Source organism: Propithecus coquereli, unplaced genomic scaffold (assembly GCF_000956105.1).
Source record: "Propithecus coquereli isolate 6110/MARCELLA unplaced genomic scaffold, Pcoq_1.0 Scaffold147, whole genome shotgun sequence".
Classification (NCBI taxonomy): Eukaryota; Metazoa; Chordata; class Mammalia; order Primates; family Indriidae; genus Propithecus; species Propithecus coquereli.
Genome location: NW_012139080.1, coordinates 6,199,284 through 6,220,192, shown reverse-complemented (window position 1 = coordinate 6,220,192; position 20,909 = coordinate 6,199,284). Strand labels below are relative to the sequence as shown.

The 20,909-nt window shown below is 35.0% G+C and overlaps 1 protein-coding gene across 1 annotated transcript in view; it reads right to left on the bottom strand.

The window, feature by feature from the left end:
* Nucleotides 1–20,909, bottom strand: part of NAA35 (N(alpha)-acetyltransferase 35, NatC auxiliary subunit) — a 105,537-nt gene that overhangs the window by 35,471 nt on the left and 49,157 nt on the right. The window contains exons 12-14 of the mRNA XM_012640058.1: nt 11,661–11,839; nt 7,255–7,314; nt 2,863–2,969 (exon numbers count right to left, since the gene is read on the bottom strand). Of these exons, the coding sequence (XP_012495512.1) occupies nt 2,863–2,969; nt 7,255–7,314; nt 11,661–11,839 (346 nt within the window). The remainder of the gene's footprint in view (nt 1–2,862; nt 2,970–7,254; nt 7,315–11,660; nt 11,840–20,909) is intronic.

Sequence of the window (20,909 nt, the reverse complement as noted above, 5' to 3'; positions counted from 1 at the left end):
AAAAAAAAAAAAAAAAAGACGTAAAAGTAACAATGAAAACTCTAAATAAAACAGGTATTGATCTAACAATTATTATGGACTATTTATCAAAAAACAAAAACAAACATGATTCCAAGATAAAAATGCCAAGATCATTTCCATTAACATAATGATCAAGCTTGCCATGACCACTGAATGTTGCTATTCCACTCTGTTTCAGAGATTCTATCAAAGCAATGAGCCAGAATCAACTTTTATGTAATTACTAGAAAATAAAAGATAAAATTATCTTTTGGGGAAAGAGATTCCAATCATCATAACAGAAACAACAGCAATAAACAACAAAACAAAACAAAGAAGAAAAATCTCCAAAACTATTAAGGAATACACTTACCAAGAAATGTACAGGACCCATATGAAGAAAACAACTGAAGGACATAAAATAATATCATGTCCTTTGATTAGAAGATTTAAGAGCATAAAAATGAGAACTCTTAACATTAATATTTTTTCCAATTAGAATTCCAGCCTTTCAAAATTTTGCACAAAATTATCTTAACATTAATGTGGAAGAATAAATACCAGGGAAGAGCAAAGAAAGTCCTTAAAAAGAATAGTGTACGAGGACATGTCTTAACAGACATTAAAACTTAAAAGAAAGTCATAATAAAAAAAATTATCATTGGAACTAAAATCCTAATACATATGGGATTTTTAAGTAAAAGATGCCATTTTAACCCACAGGAAAATGATGGTTTATACTTCACCCAAAGGGCTAACTATCTAGCATAAAATAAAGTTGAATACCTTCAAACCATTTTCTAGAAACGATTTCAGAAGGATTAAATTCTAATAAAGTCCTAAAAACCTTTGAAAGAAGATTTAAGGGACTAAAGGTACAACCCATGGGTAGGGGAGAATGATTTACTTCCAAAAGATAATTTTTTTTTTTTTTTTTTTTTACTATCTTTCTGCATTGGTTGAAATTTCAATTGTGATCATATATTATTTATATAATCAGTCTTTAAAAAAAAGGCAAATTAGTTACCTTTTCTCTTTTCTTCCCCTAGTGAATCATATATCACTTTCTATTATCTCTGAAATCTTTCTCAAATCTGTCCTCTCCTTTATATTCCCAGAGTTTAATCCCTCATCACCTCTAACCTGTACAACTGAATCAGCCTAATTAAACGCTTTGCTTCCATTATCACTCCTTCTCACTACCGGTTTGCTTCCTATTAAAAAATACACACCGTATTACGCCAATTCTCTCCTAAAACACTTATGTAGCTCCTCATTGACCACAAAATAAAGACCAAACCTTTACAAAGCATTCAAGACTCTCCCCAGTCTCATCCTCAACTATCTTGCCATCAAACTCTCATTTGTTTATTCATTCAACAAATATTTATTATGTGCTTACTATATGCCAGATACTATTCTAGCATTTGTGATACATCAGTCAAAACATACAGCTGTTGTTATAAAACAGCCAAAACTACCTGCCCTGCCCTTGTGGAGTTTATGTTCTAATTGAGGGGATGAGGAGAGTGGAAGATTGAAAATATAAACACAATAAAGAAAATTATATCCTATGTAAGAAGATAATTGTTTTGGGAGAGAGAAATGGAGTGCTGGTGGAAGTGGGGGTTGCAATTTTTAGTGGCCAGGGTACCTCTCATTGGGGTGACACTGAAAAGACTTGAAGATAGTGAGGTAGTCAGCCCTGGGGATGTTTGAGGAAAATGCCCACTATCCTCCACACCGTGTGTAAAGATCCTAAGGTGAGGTCTTTACACAGCATATTCCAAAAATAGCAAGGAGGCCAGTGTCTCTGAAGCAAAGGAGGTGAGGGCAAAAGCAGTTAAGAGATGAGGTCAGAAAGGTGACAGGATAGGTGTCTAGACCAGAACATACTGAGCCTCGAAGGCTCAATCATAAGGACTTTAGCTTTTACTGTGAATCAAATGGAGAATGTAACCAACACTGACAAAGCCTGGTTATTCCCAGGGATAGTCCTTATGTGACAGGCATATGGGTAATTTCTCAAGCTGCTTGTTCCTGATAAGAACTACTCTGAAGTGTAACCTACGCTGTTCTCCAAAGCTCTCCTACAGGACTGAACCAAAGATACTTTCTGTGAAGCGCACCTTAGCGTGGCTTTCTTCCTTTTCATGTCCTGCTTGCCCAGAACCCCACTGGTTTTTCCTGGGAATACTTTCTAAATATGTTTATATGAATCTTGCTCTCGGGGTCTGCTTTCCAACCTAAGACAGGAAGCAACCACAGAGTTTTACATGAGATGTGGCAAGATTTATTTTCAACAAATTGTTGGTAAGAACAATGGACTACTAACTGTTCTTAAAATACATTTCATATTCCCATGTCTTCACGTGTGCTGGTTTTTTGCTAAGAAATAATGACTCCTTTCTTCTCTCTCCACTGGAAAAGCCCGACTTATTTCTCAAAATGCCAACTCAAATGATGATTCTTTCTACAAGCAATACTTTTCAGCCACTTAGGACAGCATGTTTTTAGGGCAGTGCCTATACCAGAGCATAGTTTAAGGATCAATTATCTGCATTTTTTTATTTTTATCTAGACTTCAGAAGCCAAAGTGCCTAACATAGTGCTTTGCACAAGGGTCCAAGACAAGCTGCTAACTCCCGTTTTCTGTCTTGTATTGGATCTAATGCCAACCTCACAAAAACCTTAATTCTAATCTAAATAATATGTGGCAGAGATCAATTAATTTTAACACAATCAAGTTATTGTTTATATTGAGACTTGATCCTAAACAATTTTTATACTTGGCTATTAAGGACTACAGAGAAGGTGGGCTTTTAAAGAAATACACAGTATAAGATGTCTTACAATACTTACTTGGGGGAGAGCACCGGAGGACTGACAAAAGACCGAAGTGCATCTTTCACCATGTCTTGCATGAGATGAGTTCCAAAGACCTTTTTGTTATCCACCAGGAAAGTGGTCTTAAAACAAATGTAATATATTAGTAACACTGTCACACAGAGTTGTCACTACTATGACATGAGTATACTTCTATAAATACTACAGACAACACAAGTGATTAAAATATAGAAAGTTGGTGGAAATTTTTAAAAATCACTGATTCCAGAATGGGTGCTACCTATTAATCCTTATTTAAGGTATATTCTGATGCAGGAGAATAAAAAAATGTGTAGAAATAAAAATCTCCAAAGTTAAGAGTAGTAATATGGAACTGAACTAATCAAGATGAACTGACCAATCTGACTATATCAAAGGAGCTAATATATAAAAGCTTCACAGATTATAAAATATTAAATGGCTATAATATTAAGTTATTTGATAATATTTATCTTTAATGAATCCTTTATAATACAAACTGTGGAAATGTAAAAAATATATTTAAAGTAACAGTCTGTACCTAGCAACTTCAGGATGCCTTTAAAAAAATTAAATAAATAAAATAACAGTCTGCACTTAATAATTTGCATTTAATTTCTTCCCCTTAACAACTCCAGTAATTTTAATATTTAATATATCATACCTTACTGAATTTCCTAATACTCAGTTTTTAAATATTTTTAATTTACATACAGTAAAATTTACATTTCTGTTTTTTAACAGTTCTATGATTCTGACAAATGATAGTTGTTTAACCAGCACCACAATCAAGATACAGGACAATAGCATCACCCAAAAACATTCCCTCATGTGATCCCTTTGTAATCAAGCCTTCTCCCTACCCCAAATCCCTGGCAATATATTATCTATCGCATCTATTATCGAACTCGATTTTGCCATTTCTAAAATATCATCAAAATGAAATCATACAGCCTTTGAGTCTACCTTCTTTCACGCAGCATAATGCAGTTGAGTTCTTCTGCATTGTTAGTTGTATCAATACTTTGTTTCTTTTTGTTTCTGAGCCACTGTGCACATGTACCACAGTATGTTTATCCTTTCACCAGTTCAAGACATTTGGGTTGTCTCAGTTTTTGATGATCATTAGCAAATCAGCTCTAAATGCTTGCACAGAGGTTTCTAGAATATCAGATTTCACTTCTCTTAGGCAATCAACTAGGGGTGTGATTTGTATGTTTAATTTTATAAGAATCTGCCAGAGTGTCTCAACCATTTCACATTCCCATTACCAGTACATCCCCACTAGCACTTGGTATTGTCAGATTTCTTAAAAAAAGATATTCTGAAAGGTGGGTAGTAGTTCACTGCAGTTTAATTTGCATTTCCCTAATATTAACTATGTTGAATACCCTTTCATACTGAATTTCAAATTTTTTGCCCATTTTAATAATTGGATATGTTTTATTATAAAGTTTATAGAGTTTTTTATGTGTTCTAGATATAAGTTCTTTGTCAGACACACGATTTGCAAACATATTCTCCAACTTTGTAGCATCTCTTCATTTTCTTCAGTATCTTTCCCAGAATAAAAGTTTTAAATGTATCAATTTATCTTTTTTTTATAAACTGTGCTTTTGATGTCGTATCTGAGAAGTCTCTTCATTCCCTAAGATTACAAAGATTTTTTCCTATCCTTTCTTCCAAAAGTTTTATTGTTTTGCATTTTATATTTAGGTTTATGATGCATTCTGCATCAGTTTTTTTCATATGCCTGTCCAATTTTTCTAGTACCATTTGTTGACAGACTTATCATTTCTTCACTAATTTGCCTTTGTACCTTTGTTAAAAATTAATTGACTATATTATTGATCAATTACTTGACCACATTGGTCAATAATTGGACCAATTTTTTTAAAAAAGGAGTTTTCTGGATTTTCCCCTCATTTCCACTGATTCATGTAGCCATCATTTTGCCCATATCACACCTGTCTTACAAAAGGTAATGTGAGTTCTCCAACTTTATTCCTTTTTTTACCCCCTAAAATCGTTTTAGCTGTACTAGTTCCTTTGCCTTTCCATATAAATTTTAGAATCAGATTGTTGACAGCTACAAAAATTCTTGCTGTGATTTTGACTAAGACTGCTACGAATCTGTAGATCGATTTGCGGAGAACATTTTTAAAAAATCAATTCTTCCAATCCATGAACAAGGTGTATCTCTCCATTTATTTAGGTCTTCTTTGATTTCTTTCATCTCAGTACTTTGCAGTTTTTCAGCATGCAGGTCCTACACACACATTGTTAGATTTATATCTAAGTATTCCATTTTTTGATGTTATTGTAAATAGTTTTGTTTTTAAAATTTTGATTTCCCATTGTTCATTGCGAGTATATACAAAAACAACTGCTTTTTGTATATTGACCTCATATTCTGTGATCTCACTAAACTTACCCATCAGTTCTAGGAGTTTCTTTGTATATTCATTGGCATTCTACATAAAATCATGGCATCTGTAAATAGACAATATTATTTCTTCCTTTCCAATCTGTATGCCTTTTATTTCTTTTTCCTGCATTATTGTGCTAAGATTTCCAATGTTGAGTGAGAACGGAGAATTGTAAGCAGACATCCTTGATTTCTTCCCAGTCTTAGGAGGAACATATTTAGTCTTTCAGCATTAAGTATGATGTTAGCTGTAGGTTTTTTGTATATGCCCTTTATTAGTTTAAGGAAGTTCTCTTCTATTCCCAGTTTTGCTGAGAGTTTTTAAACATGAGTGGATGCTGAATTTTGTCAAATGCTTTTCCTGAATCAATTGAGACTTTAGATTGTAAAGTGAATTACACTGACTGATTTTTAAATGTTGAACAAGTCTTGTATTTTCCTGGGATAAATCCCAGTTGGTCATGGTGTATTACTTCTTTTTATATATTGTTGAATTCAATTTGCTAATACTTTATGGAAGACTTTTATGTCTGTGTTCATAAGGGATATTGGTCTATAGTTTTGTGTTTATGTGTCAGTTTGGTTTTGGTATTAATATTGGCCTCATATAATGAGTGTTGTTGCCTCTTATATTTTCTGGAAGAGATTACATAGAACTGGCCTGGAATCTTTTTTGTTAGGAGGTTTTTAACTCTGCATTCAATTTAATAGATATGGGATTATGCAAATTATCTATTTCTTCTTAAGTGAGTTTGGTAATTTGTGTCTTTTAAGGAATTAGTCCACTTTATCTAAGTTTCTGAATTTATGGACATAAGAGTTATCCATAATATTCCCGTATTATTCTTTTTTTCTTTTTCTTTTTTTTTTTTTTGAGACAGAGTCTCATTCTGCTGCCCAGGCTAGAGTGCCGTGGCGTCAGCCTAGCTCACAGCAACCTCAAACTCCTGGACTCAAGCGATCCTTCTGCCTCAGCCTCCCGAGTAGCTGGGATTACAGGCATGCTCCACCATGCCCGGCTTATTTTTTTATATATATATATTTTTAGCTGTCCAATTAATTTCTTTCTATTTTTAGTAGAGACGGGGTCTCGCTCTTGCTCAGGCTGGTCTCGAACTCCTGAGCTCAAACGATCCGCCCGCCTCGGCCTCCCAGAGTGCTAGGATTACAGGCGTTAGCCACGGCGCCCAGCCCCATATTATTCTTTTAATGTATACAAGGATCTGTAGTGATATCACCTCTTTCATTCTTGATATTAGCCATTTCTATCTTCTCTTTCTTATTCTGTCTCACTAGATGTTCATCAACCTTATGGACATTTTCAAAGAACAAGCTTTTGGTTGCACTGATTTTCTCTACTATTTTTCTGCTTAGTATTTTACTAGTTTCTGCTCTTATCTTCATTATTTCCTTCCTCCTTCTTGCTTTGATTTGCTCTGCTTTTTCTGGTTTCTTAAAGTGGTAGCTTAAATTACTAATTTCAAACCTTTCTTCAATATAAACATTGAATGCTACAAATTTCCCTCTAAGCATTGTTTTAGTTGTATCTCACAGATTTTGATATATATTCCTTTTTATTCAGTTCAAAATATTTTTTAATTTCCCTGAAGACTTCATCTTTGACCCATAGATACTGTGAAGAGTGCTGTTTAATTTCCAAATATTTAGAGATTTTCTCAGATATCTTTCTTTTACTGATTACTAGTTTAATTGTAAGATGGTCAGAAAGATACTTTGTATGATTTCAACTGCTTTAAAATTATTAATGTTTGTTTTTTGGCCCAGGATATGATCTTCATGAATATCTAACACTCAAAGCCAATACTTCAATTAAAAAATATAACACTAACTGTGGAATATCCTTTAAAAGCATCTACCTTTTGTTCCATCAATCAATAAAAACAATGTCAACAGACATATAATTTAATGTTTAAAGTATTTTGATACTAAGTGGAACTTACTTGTAACAGAGATCTTGAAAGAACACATGGTGACTGTTCACTAAATTCACAGAAAAAATCCTTAACAGATACAGAGAGAAAAAGCCATGTCATTAACAGATTAAATAAAAGCTAAAAATGATTGCATATAGAGTATAATTTTTACTAGAACTTCTAGAAATGATACATTACCAGAATTAAAATTATAACAAGTAGTTAAAAGGTCATTTCTACAGAAACTGTTTAATTTTGTTAAAGATAGGTATCTGGGCTTGGGAACCCCTATGGTATTGCCATAGGCTGACAGTGAGAGAATAAGATATGGAACTTATAGACTGCTCCTCTGTGGAAAACATCCCTAGACAGGCAGCACATTTTCCCACTGAGCCCTCAATTTCAGCCTAAGGATCCTCCTGAGCACAGTATTCATTAATAACTCAAAGCTGGTATTCACGATGAACCTATCCAGCACCCCAATTCCATCCAAGAAAGGCAATACTACTTGATATTTATGCTCAATTCTCATGCTCTATAATAATAAAACAGAAATGTGTAAGAATTATTATTCCAGGGTTTATATGATCATCCTATACTTGCTAGCCAAGTTCCTGGCTCACATTTCTCATCCTCTTTCACCTGCATTATTCTATTAGCCTACTAACACAAGAATGACTTTTATTTGCATCATTTCACTTCCATGCTCAAGAACATACAATGGTTCCACAATCTAATCACAACTAAACAACACTTGGGTTTTTGCAATTTTTGCTCCATCTTAATTACCCATACCTACTCATTCAAATTCTCAATTCATAACTCTACATGCAGCCACTGCTCCACTCAGAATGCCCTTCTTACTGACCCAGCAGTCTATAATTAACAGCTCACACTCCCAGAAAAGTCTCTTCTCCTAAAGTTTTATTATCAAAATCCTACTCATTTTTCAAGACTCAAATCAAATTCCAACTCTTGTGCTGTACTTTCTTATTCCAATTCACATTGACCTTCCCCTTTTCTAAAATCCTGTTGCAGTTACAGATAACTTAGGTGTTAGTTTCATCTAACTAGAGGGCATAAGATGGAAAAACGGACCCTTTTATACTTTTTCTAAATATCATTCCCAATTACCCACCTACATGTCGTTTCATACTTCCTTTGTAAATCTCGGAGAAATATCAATTGCATCCTTTTACATACGGATCTGGTTGTAAATTATTAATCTGATCCACATATTGTAAATAAAATTCCAAAATTTAGGCATTTTGATACCTGTGAAAACTTGTATTCATGATAATCCCCATCAAGGGTATGCCCAAAATAGCAGTCACTCATTATCATTATTACGTTATTTATTTGTTAGAGATAGTGTCTCACTCTGTCACCCAGGCCGGAGTGCAGTGGAGCTAACATGGTTCACTGTAACTTCCAACTGTTGGACTCAAGCAATCCTCCTGTCTCAGCCTTCCAAGTAGCTAGGACTACAGATGTGAGCCACCGCACTTGACTCATTTTAAAATTTTTTGTAGTGATGGAGTCTCACTATGTTGTCCAGGCAGGTCTCAAACTCCTGGCTTTAAGCAATCCTCCTACCTTGGCCTCCCAAAGTGCTGGGATTACAGGTGTGAGCCACCGTGTCCAGCCAGTTTAACACAAGATTAAGAGTTTTACTGTAGGCTGAGTGAGGAGAGCAGTGGATCAAGAAACAGTGACTGGTAACAGAGGGGATCAAAGAACTACAGGCATAGGAACAGCTATGAATATAGATCAGATTCAAGGAAACAATCAGGAACCAACAGTAAAAAACTCAGTAAGAATGCAAAGTAGAAGAAAGAGGAAGGAATGGGATATATAATCAAAGAGCCAAATGATTATTTTTATAAACAGGTAGGAGATCAGTCGCAAAGTTGTTCAGTAATCCATTTAAAAATGTGAACCTACTATATACACAGTCAAGGAAAACAGATTAAAGATACTAGCTCAAAGAAAATTTTGATGCAAAAGGACTGATTAATACTAACAGTTTCAGATATGCTCTGTGTTACACACAGGGCTAAACATAGGGTAAATAGGTAGAGTCAGAAAAGATTGAAATACTTAACTGGCAGTAGGTGGGCAAGATTTTGACAACTCTCTCTTGTTCCCTCTTTGCTTTGGCCTGCCATACTTGATAAATGAATGAAATAACAACAAAAAAGCCCTTTTCCTTTAATATTCTCAAAACCTTTATTAATGTACATTAAAGAAACAACATGGTACTGGAGTAAAAAGGCCTCCCAGAACTACTGCTTAGTCTTCATACACACAAGGCAAAAGTACTGATGTGGGTGACAGGCATAAAGCATCTATCAGAAGTCTATGATTCTGCCCCTTCAAAGGCCATCAAAACATCCCCCATTTCTCAATCCTAAGTCAGCTGTTAGGGAGCTAAAAAATCAGAAAAAAAGCCTATTCAGACATCCATTGATCAAGTTCTTTAATAAGATATCCTGCAGCTTGCTGAGAAACGTTCAAAGGATCACTGACAATGCCTCAGCTACCTACCCTGGTTAGAACCAATGTAAGTCCCCTGAGGTGTCTGGAATGGGCCATAGTCTCCTTAGAGGGCTTGGTGAAAGTGACTGGCATAATGGCAGACAACTTAGCCTTCAATATCAGGAGCCTGTCAAGACCCAAGTCAGCCTTGTTGCTTGTTTTACTTATTAAAATAAAAAAAAAGTCCTTTTGTCTACTAAGAATAGAACTGGTAAAACCACCATATACATTAAGAACCCTATGGGATATAAAAGAATAAAACAGGCTGCTCACACTTAAAGACTTTACAATTAATCAGGTGAACACAAATCTATATCCACGTGACAATTATGATCAGAAAAGTAGATGTGGCAGAAAAGAATAAGAAAACCTCTGCAGTACGACTCTGATGTTTCACAAAAAAGAGAAAAAGAAAAGAAAATCTCCATTCTAATTCCCAATATACCATTATGGTCACAAGTCCTCTGAACCTTACTTTGTTTAGCTGTAAAATGGATTGTAAAATAACAGATTTATGTCTACGTAATCTTTCCTACCTTTAAAATGCTATGATTCTAATGACAGAATAAGAGCAAACTACTTAAAAAAAAAAAGCAAACACAAGAGAAAGTAATAAAGGCATAATCAGTGAAAGTTTCACTAAGGAATGAAGACGTAAGCTGGGCATTAATGACAAAGAATTAATGGAAGGGAAGAAAAGGGTATTATAAGAAAGAGCATAAACAAAAGCATAGATCTTTACTGACCACCAACTATAGCACAGAGACTGCTGCTAAATGCTAGGAATATAAACTAGATATTTTATAATCTCAAGGAAAATGGGTACAGTGGCAACCTGCAACCAGAAGGGAAGACTTCACAGAGGAAATGATCCAGAGAAAGCAGTTACATATCTGAGCATGCAAGCTAACAACAGTCAAATGCTTATCTATGCACAGTTATGCAACACACATTAGTATACTTATTGCCTAAGAATAGTAATATTTTGCATATTATCTACCGTCCTACTAACCTTACATATGTCACTATAACCTTACCAATTAAAAAGCTCGATCCCTGAATATTTTAGTATTCCCAAAATAAGCCTTGTTCCTCTATATTTTAATCCATAAAAAAGATTGATCCAAAATATGGTAGCTTCAAAATGTGCATGCTCTTTCACCCAGCAACCTCCTTGTTCAGAATTTGTCTTAAGGGGGAAGGAAACACACGGCATAAGGATTTACCTACAAATGTGTTCATCTTAGTATTGTTTGTAACTGTGAAACACTGAAAATGACCTAAATATATAAAAATTTAGTATGAATAAACTGAAAAAACTATAATATATGCTGATAATGGAATACCACGCAGCCATTAAAATAACATCAAAATGCATATTTGTTGACATGAAAGATGTCCATCACACAGAGATTAGGGGAAAAAAAAAAAAGGTTACCAAACACCATGATACCATTTTTTTATGTAAAAATACTTATATACATACTTACATATATGTATGTGTATGTATATGTGTATTTATACAAAAGGTTTTGAAAATAGATTCCAGAGTTCAAACTCCATTCTTAAAACTTGGGTAAATCATCTAACCTCTCTAAAATTTAACCTCTTAATCTCTAAAATGAATAGTATAAAATCCTTGAGGATTAAATAGAATGTATATATGTATGTATATACCACTTAATCTTCTAGCTGTCAAAGAAAATAGGTAAGCAGTATTATAATTAATAGGTGATCTGTTAAGTAAGATCACCCTTGGGACAGCCAGTGTCCAAAAAGTGATCAGCTACTCTGTTATTAAACTAAAGTGACTCCATAAATATGTACAATTATTCTGTATCAATTAAAAAGGAAACAAACCAAAGTAATATTCCAGAATAGAGATTTGTACTTACCAGGATACAATGTAAATTCGTTAAATTCACAACCTCACAGACAGTTTTTATTCTATCTATTAATCTGGCAAAATAGTTGACCATTTCTTCCCTTTTAATAATTTTTGCGTATCGAGGGAAAGTCGGTGGAAGTAGCCTCTGGTTAACAAGCGGCTCAAAACCCATCATAATTGGATGATCTAAAAAGAAAAAAAAGGTAAGATTTTTCAAAGTTTCTCTTAATTTTAAACCATAAATGCTATTAATATAAAAAGAAAAATGCAAGTTTTAAAAGCCTTTCCAAATTCTAATCACAAGATCCTCTAAATTTATTTTATAATTTACAATTAATGTATCTGTATGTACATTTTTTGAAAATGAAATAAGCAGATTTAGTAACCTAAAACTGTACTTTCTACCTATATGGTGGTGGTAGTGGAGATGGAGGGAGTTTTCTACCACAAAATCACAAGAATGGGATAAAATAGGATCAATATATTCTCTCAAAAAAGAAGAAATGCTATATTAACCATGAGATTGTGAAAAAAAGTAAAATGGGAACACAAATAATGTAAACTTCTCTTCCCCTCAATTACTGAACAACAGAATCAATTCAAACTTAGCTATACAATAATCTAGAATAGCAGAGCAGCACAGCCCTCAGCCCATAATGAGTCCAGAATGTATTTGGTTCAGAGTTGAGATTACAGAAACCCACAATGCTTTAAAGAAAATATTACGAGACACCTAAGGGTGAATTCCTCTTTCCCATTCTCTGTCCACTGGTGATGTCACTTTTCATAATAGCGCAAAGCTCCAAACCAAGTCTTTCTAAACAGGAAATCTAAAATGAGAAAGTGTACCCCAAAATGAGTCATGATTAAGAATTTCAGATTCAAAGTTCTCCTGCTGGTCTACAAATAGGTTATAACCTAAGAAAAAATATAGTTTCAGATGTCAATGAAAGAAAATTAAACAGGTATCATTAAGAATGAAAAGAATGACAAATTATATCACTGAGATATACACCATAATTGTTCTTTAGGATTATGTAAATAAAGATGTTCCACAGGGTTCTTGGTTTTCTTCCTCTTCTCCTTATTAAGCTCTGCCTAAGTAACAGGTTGAAGTTACTTATTTTAATATAAATTCCAATTTAATTAATGATTCCCAAACTAAAATCTTTGGCTCACAATCTTTCTTCTTAGTTCCAAACCTATGATTTCAAACTGCATAATAACATTTCTACCTTGGTATGCCATATCACCTCAAATGGCACGTGTCCAAAAACCAGCTTTATCTTTCTCCCCTCGCATTGCTTCTCCCCTTATATTCCCCTTCTCAGTAGAATGACCCATTATCCTTATAATTGCTTAAGCTACAACCCTCTCTTCTCACCACTCATTGCTTTATTTAATCAGTCAATAAGTCTTAAGGATTCTAATTTCTAATGTCTACTGAATCTGTCCTTCCTCTTCATTCCTACTAACACAGCAATAGCCTAACTCATTGACTGCTCCCTCATTAAATTAATCCTGTACATTGCCACCTCGATTGTTTTATCTAAAACACAGCCTGACTTCATTCTCCTAATCTAAAAATTTTGTTGACTCTCTATTACACACAGTATAGGTAGTACAGTGGAAGGCACTTCACAATTTTCTGCCACTCCTACAGAAAAAAATTTTGTACTCCAGTGGAAAACTATGCATTGCCAGATGGATTCTACAGGAACTATTTTACAAATCTATAAATTGCAGGTAACTGACAGAATGCTAAATTTTTCATTTAAACAAGTTATAACATCTCATTGAATAAGTTTAACAAAATTCTTAACATTTTTATAGCTGTATGAGAGTCACGGTTTTACCTTTTTCTGAAAATCATCTTTTAACACTCCCTATTCCCTAAGCACTGTAAGCTGTAAGCAAGCACAATGATTCACAAATGTCACACTCTCTCTGCTTCTTTACTTTTACATGAACTATTTTCTCTATCTGTAAAACCTACCCCTTATTCTTAGCCTGGTAAACTTGACACAGCTTGAATGCTCTCTCCTCGGTCCTCCCATAGTATTGTGTACATACACTGCTACACTGTGTGCGGCTATGTCACTTGCCCCTCTGAGCTCTTTTGAAAGCAGGAACCTGGCTTCATTTAAAACTAACAAAAAAGTAGTAGTGCTAATGCTATAAGAAGCTTCTTTACCATACCAATATGGGCACATTTTGGCCTTTAATGATAAATGCATAGAATCCAGATGCTTAAATAGTACATTACTCTTATTTTCCCTTAAAGTATTCTAAAATGCATATAAAATTATTATCCAGGAATACTTTTATTCTTAATATATACATTTTTAGGCCTTATACCAAAAGTAGAAAATTAAATGGATAAAAGCAATTCATGAAAATCCCAGGGAAAGAAGTAAATATTAACAGGAAATGAATATGCTCTATACTACATTCATTTTTACAAAAATTAAAAAGTGCAATATAAAACAATAATGTCTGAAACTAATTCAGCTGTCCTGCACATTGCAGAGTGTTTGGCAGTTATCTCTGACCTCTTCTCACTAGATGCCAGTAGCATCCTTTATTGTTAAAACCCTTATTGTGAAAATTGAATACACATCCAGACATTGTCAAATGTCCCTGGGAGGCCCCAGTTGAGAAAGACTGGTCTAGACAAATACAATAAACAATTATAATTCAGTATGGATAAGCCCAGCATGTAACAAGAACACCTAATCCCTGGAAAAATTAGAGGAAAGACTTCCTAGAAGAAGTAAAGTCTAAGGAAAGACCTAAATAATGAGAAGTTAGTCATTCAAAGGACAAAATATTAGGACAAAGTTTTCCAAGCGTATTAAAAGCCTAGAGGACAGAGAGTATGACTCCTTTTCTTGTTTCCTTAGGGAGCTGCAATTTTCCAAGCCTTAACTTCTCCAAACACAGCAAGTGAAAATAGATACATACAAATAGATTGGAAACAAAGTTTCTATGTATGAACTAAGAAGATATCTGGATGTTCCTCTCCATTCTCTACATACATTTAAAATTTCTCCCCGCATTTTTCTGGACATTGTCCTTGTTAATGGTGAATGGTCAACGTGGTTCCTAATAGCTATTTTTCGAGTCCAATACCTGAACCACTCAGCCATCACAGCCACAACTAATAAGCTATTTTTAAATCTCAGCTGTTGTTGAATCTCAGGGACTTAGTAATCATACTATACAAGACATCATAAGTTGCTTGACTAGAAAAGAGGGTAAGAACCAAGATATAATAAAAGATCAAAGCCGTTATTCAGGATACAGATTAAAGATGAGCAAGAAAGAGGCTAAAACGTAAGTAGGAATTTGCATTTGGTTTCAAGGTAACAGAAACTATGAAAAGTGAAAAGCTTTATCAGACCCAATCCCCTCCCAGAATAAACTGCTCTAATATTTTCCCATTATACTTCATATCTCTTCCACACTATCTCAGACTGTTTTATATTAAAATAACCTGAACAGACTCTGATGTCCCTTACTAACTAAGCTCAGAAAGCAGAATCATTCACACCACTTCTTACCTAGCACGTGCTCAATATCCTGAATTGAACTGGATACAGATCAGACAACATAATTTCTAGGCTTCCTTCTGATTTTATAAGCCTGTTGGTATATAAAAATTATCTTGGTTTTCCAGTTAAAATATTTCATATATAAAATGCTAAAAATCACTCTTAGTACAAGAATGCCAAATAAGATTATCTTCCCCTCACACTAACACTCTTTTAAAAATAAAAGAGTAAAAGTATAACTATTATTTCCAAAACATTATGACACACTGGTTTAACACACTGACTGCCATGCGAGCTGTATTTAACTCAGGCTAGTTTTGACCCCAGAGCCGTGTGAAGAAAAACTCTGCAGCTGGTTCATGAAAATCTTGTTGATGTTCTTATTGTTACAATTAATATTGACAATTCTAAAATAAATCGTGGATTGTGATGCATATAAGTCATGTACAGAAAACAATAAAAAACAACAAATTAGAAAGGATTGTGTTGTTTTAACAAAACAGCGTTGTCCCGGGGAAAAAAATTTTTTTTCTAGTGTGGTAGTCAATGTGTTAAAGTATATGAGTTATTCAAATTCCTGTTAGATCACTGGTCTTCATTACTAATAGCAGAAAAGCACTACCAACGGCATAAGGTCATTGGATAAAAGCTTTCCTTTTGATATATAATAGTAGCATATACTTTTGAGGTACATATGGTAGTTTGATACATGTACACAATGCGCAATGATCAAATCAGGGTAACTGGGATAACTTCATTTCAAACATTTATCTTTTCTTTGCATTGGGAACATTCCAATTCTTCTCTTCAGGTTGTTTTGAAATGCACAACAAATTATTAAGTATAGTTTCCCTAGTGTACTATCAAATAATAGAACTTACTCCCCCTAACTGTATTTTTGTACCCATTAACCAACTTCTCTTCATCCTTCCCTCCCCCCCACCAGGGTATAAAAGATAAAAGATTTATAGTAACAATATGCTTTGGTTTTCCTGAGCAACGTAAGTTATTCTAAAAGTAAATTAGTTGTCAAAATTAAAGATCTGGAAATGTATTAGAAGAGTTAGACATTATGTAATATTTATTCAATACATCTCTCGTAAGTTACAAAGGCAATTTATAGTTAGGTTTATTAAAATAATGAATTTTGGCTGCTTAGAAGTTAGAAGGAATTCTGACAAACAATGCAGAAGCTGCTGAGGTTTGGGTGTGTTATTCTGCACTTCTTGGCTCTTTAATTTCCTTTTATAAAAAGTTGTAACATTATGCTAAGCAAAATAAGACACAAACAAATAATGTATGATTCCACTTATATGAGGGACCTAGAATAGTGAAATTCATAGAGACAAAGTAGAATAGTGGCTGCCGGAGATATGGGGAGGAGGAAATGGAGAGTCATTGTTTAAAGGGTACAGAGCTTGAGTTTGGGAAGATGAAAAAGTTCTGGAGATGGATGGTGGTGACAGTTGCACAACAATGTCGATGTATTTAATGCTAGTGAACTGAACACTTTAAATGGTAAAAATGATAAGTTTTATGTATATTTTATCACAATTAAAAAATGTTATAAAATAATATTAAACCACAACTGTTAGCCTCAATATTCTACTGTAATGACTCATCAGATGCAAATCTACATATTTTAACATTTTGAGTGTCCATTTTTTTTTTTGATTTTTTTTTTCCTTTCTGCATATTATGGCGGTACAAATGTTTAGGTTATATTGCCCTTGCCCTTCCCCCCAGTCAGAGCTTCAAGCGTGTCCATCCCCCAGATGGTGCGCATCACACTTGCTATATTTGTATATAGCCATCCTCTCCTACCCCCTCCCACCTGCCCAAGCCCGATAAATGTTATTCCTGTATGTGCACTTAGGTGTTGATCAGTGAAACCAATTTGATGGTGAGTACATGTGGTCCTTATTTTTCCATTCTTGGGACACTTCGCTTAGTAGAATGGGTTCCAGCTCTATCCAGGAAAATACAAGAGGTGCAATATCACCATTGTTTCTTATAGCTGAATAGTAAGTACTCCATGGTATACCTATACCACATTTTATTAATCCACTCACGTATTGATGGGCACTTGTGTTGTTTCCACATCTTTGCAATTATGAATTGTGCCGCTATAAACATTTGCATGCAGATGTCTTTTTTATAGAATGTCTTTTGTTCTTTTGGGTAGATGTCCAGTAATGGGATTGCTGGATCAAATGGTAGATCTACTTGTATCTCTTTAAGGTATCTCCATATTGCTTTCTGAGTGTGCATTTTTTAATAGGTAATACATACAAAGAATTTTAAAAAGTTTCAAGCACAAGGGTATATAACAAAAGTGTATACTCCTGTCCACTTATGGTCCCCAGTTTATCTCTTGAGAATTAACCACTACCAAAAGTTTCTTCTGTGTGTATGCATGTGTGTATCCCTTTTCTAATTTTATTGAGGTATAAGGGTCATATAATAAAATGCAAATATTAAATGTACAGTTCAATGTTTTGAAAAATACATACAACCATATAAGTACCACAATCAACATAAAGAACATTTCTACCACCCCAAAAGGTTTCCTGTGCTCTTTCCCAGTCAATCACTCCCATGCCCAGCAACCATGAAACTTTCTGTCTCTATAGATTAGTCTTTCTTACTTTTAAACAAGAAATCATATGTTCATACTCTTTTATATCTGACTTCTTTTGCTCAACATGTTTGCATGATTTATCCATTATGTTGCACGTATCAGTACTTCATTTCTTTTGCTTGCTAATAAGTATTTCATTGTATGGATATATCATCATTTTTCTATTCACATATCAAAACCATCAACATATTATTGATCTAATTTTTTGCTTTAAGGTGAACTTTTTTTTCCTTTGGATACAATCTCACACTTACAGTAGAGTTGCAAGTGCAGTCAATACCAAATCACCTTCTAGTATGTTCAACGTTATTTCTACAAAAAACATACTCTTACCTAATGACAATACAACCATCAGAATTAGAAAACTGACCAATTACCGTCACCTAATCCTCAGCCTTCATTCAAGTTTTACAAACTGTTCTTCGATTATCCATGTCAAAACACAAAATCATATCCATGTCAGAACCACAAAATCATTCTTACTCTCCTTTAACTCAGAATAGTTCTTCAGTCTTTCCTTGACTTCCATGATACTAACATCTTTGAAAACTGACACACCAGTAATTCTGTATACTGCCTTTTAATGTGGGTTTGTCTTGTTTCCTCATGATCAGATACAAATTACGAATACATCACAGAAGTGATGCTATATTCTCACCACATCTTATCAACAAAGTGAAGATTTGGCTCACTGCTGGTGATGTTAACTTTGATCCCTTGATTGAGGTGATGTCCAAAAGGCCACTTCACTGTAGCTACTCTACTCCTTTCACCTCTGTAATTAAATATTTGTGAGATTCGGAGGTCACACACATAAATATGCTCACCATCATTAAACTGTCCATTCATTCATTTACTTACATCAGTATGGGATAGCTTCCTCTTTGAGTCAACAAGTTATGATCTGTCAGAATTATTTACTTTGATCCTCAAGTTTTCCCGAATTTGGCCTGTGTGAGTACCTCTGCGAGTTATTGTCTATGTCCAATTGATATGTTCCTATCATATTTTGAGTGTTTACTCACTTCTGGAATAAGATGTTCTAGGCTCACATTGTTCTTATCCTGCCCAGCCCTGGAATCAGCCAGTTCTCCAAGATGCCCTAGTTCCATTTAGTGGACAACGGTCTTTAGTAAACAAGAGTTGGATGCTGGCATGCTCATTTCTAGTGGGGTATCGCTGTTCCCAGGTTCTCAAGATAACATATACATATTTACATGTCTATGTCAATCTATATATTAGAAACTATGAACTTACATCCATACCTTCAATTTCAATCCAATACCACACAGCTCAATCTAGTGTTCTCCCTTTCAGTTCCCCAACTCAGTACCCTCAGCTCCCCAATTCTGAGAAACTTGGCACTCCATAATTCTCAGTTCATTTAAATGTGAGATCAATTCCCCTATACATAATCAGTCTTTGTATTAGTTTCTAGCGATGCTGTAACAAATGACCACAAATTGGGTGGATTAAAACATTTATTCTCTCATGAAAGTTCAACATCAGTTTCAGCAGGCTGAAATCAAGATGTCAGCAGGGTAGCACTCCAACCAGAGGCTCCGGAGGAATCTGTTCCTTGCCGATTCCAGCTTCTCATGGCGGTTGGCATGCCTTTCCTTGCAGTTGCATCATGCCAATCTCTCCCTCTGTCTTCACGTCACCTTCTCCTTTTCTGTGTATGTGTCAAATCTTCATCCAATTTAGAAGGACACTTATGATGATATTCAGGGCCCACCCACCCATATAATCCAAGATTATCTCAGCATAAGTACCTCAACCTAATCCCATCTGTAAAGATCCTTTCCCCAAATAAAGTAATAATTACAGGTCCTAAGAATTAGGTCCTTGATATTTTGGGGGCCATCATTCAGCCCACTACAGTCTCCTATTACTGACATGCCAAGGCTACCGTGACCTCCACTCCATTTGGAAGGTCATCCCTGAAGAGACACTCTCCTCACCCTATCTAAGCTCTGGTACCCCATGCCAGACATCTTTCTGCACAGGTTTCCTCAATCTCCTTAGGATGCAATTCCCCACATGGGACCAACATTTCCACTCAAACACCCTCTTCCTCCAGCTTAGGCTTTTACATCCCATGCTGTCCTGTTCTCTTTGACAGACACCTCTTCACTTATGATCTGACACCCTACACCCTTTCAACATGCTTAGGCTCTGAAACCCTGCATCACGGCACCCCCACAAAAAGATGCCCTCTTTACCTGGCTTGGGTCTCTGATGGCCCTGCACATAGCTGCCTACACGAATCTACCTTGGTTCCAGCACTCTATGGCAGACCCCTCCAACATTGAGTATGCCTTCCTTACCCTGCCTGAGCTCCCACAACCCATACTTCCCTCTTCTCCACGCTTTAGCACCTTCAGGCTCCAAAACTCAGCACTAGGCTGCCTTCCCATAGACACTCCTTTCTTGCCCTACTTAGGCTCCTGACACAGAGTGCCAGGTTGTTACCATATGGTTCCCCTCTCAATCCCGTCTAGGCTTAGGCACCCCAAGCTCAGCTGCCCTCCTGTGCAGATACCCTTCTCACTTCACTTGGGAAGTAGTGAATCCAGCTGTGTTGAATGCTGATGTGAAGAACTCTGAAGCAAGGATAATTATTGCTTTAGATCTTAAGTACTTTACTAGGCTATATCTTACTATTGATAATTCTTTAACAATTTTCCATGAAACATATTATAGACTTTCAATTATACCCATGGATTTAGTTTTCTTCTTTCTAGAAATATATAAAATTTTTAACATTTTTTTCCTGTTCCATTAAATAGTTCACTTCTTAAGGGACATCAATTATATCGAATCTTCTTTGGCTATTATTTTCTAAAATACTTCAAATGTCCTTTGTTCACATCCATCTTCCTTGGTTTATTTCTTCAATCCTCAGTTTTGCTGAGGTCTTCATTTTCAGGATTTTTTTCTCCACTGTTTTCCTGAACTCTGCCTGACCCCCTCCCCTTTTTTTTTTTGAGACAGTCTCCATTCTCTCGCCCTGGGTAGAATGCAGTGGCGTCATCACAGCTTATAGCAACCTCAAACT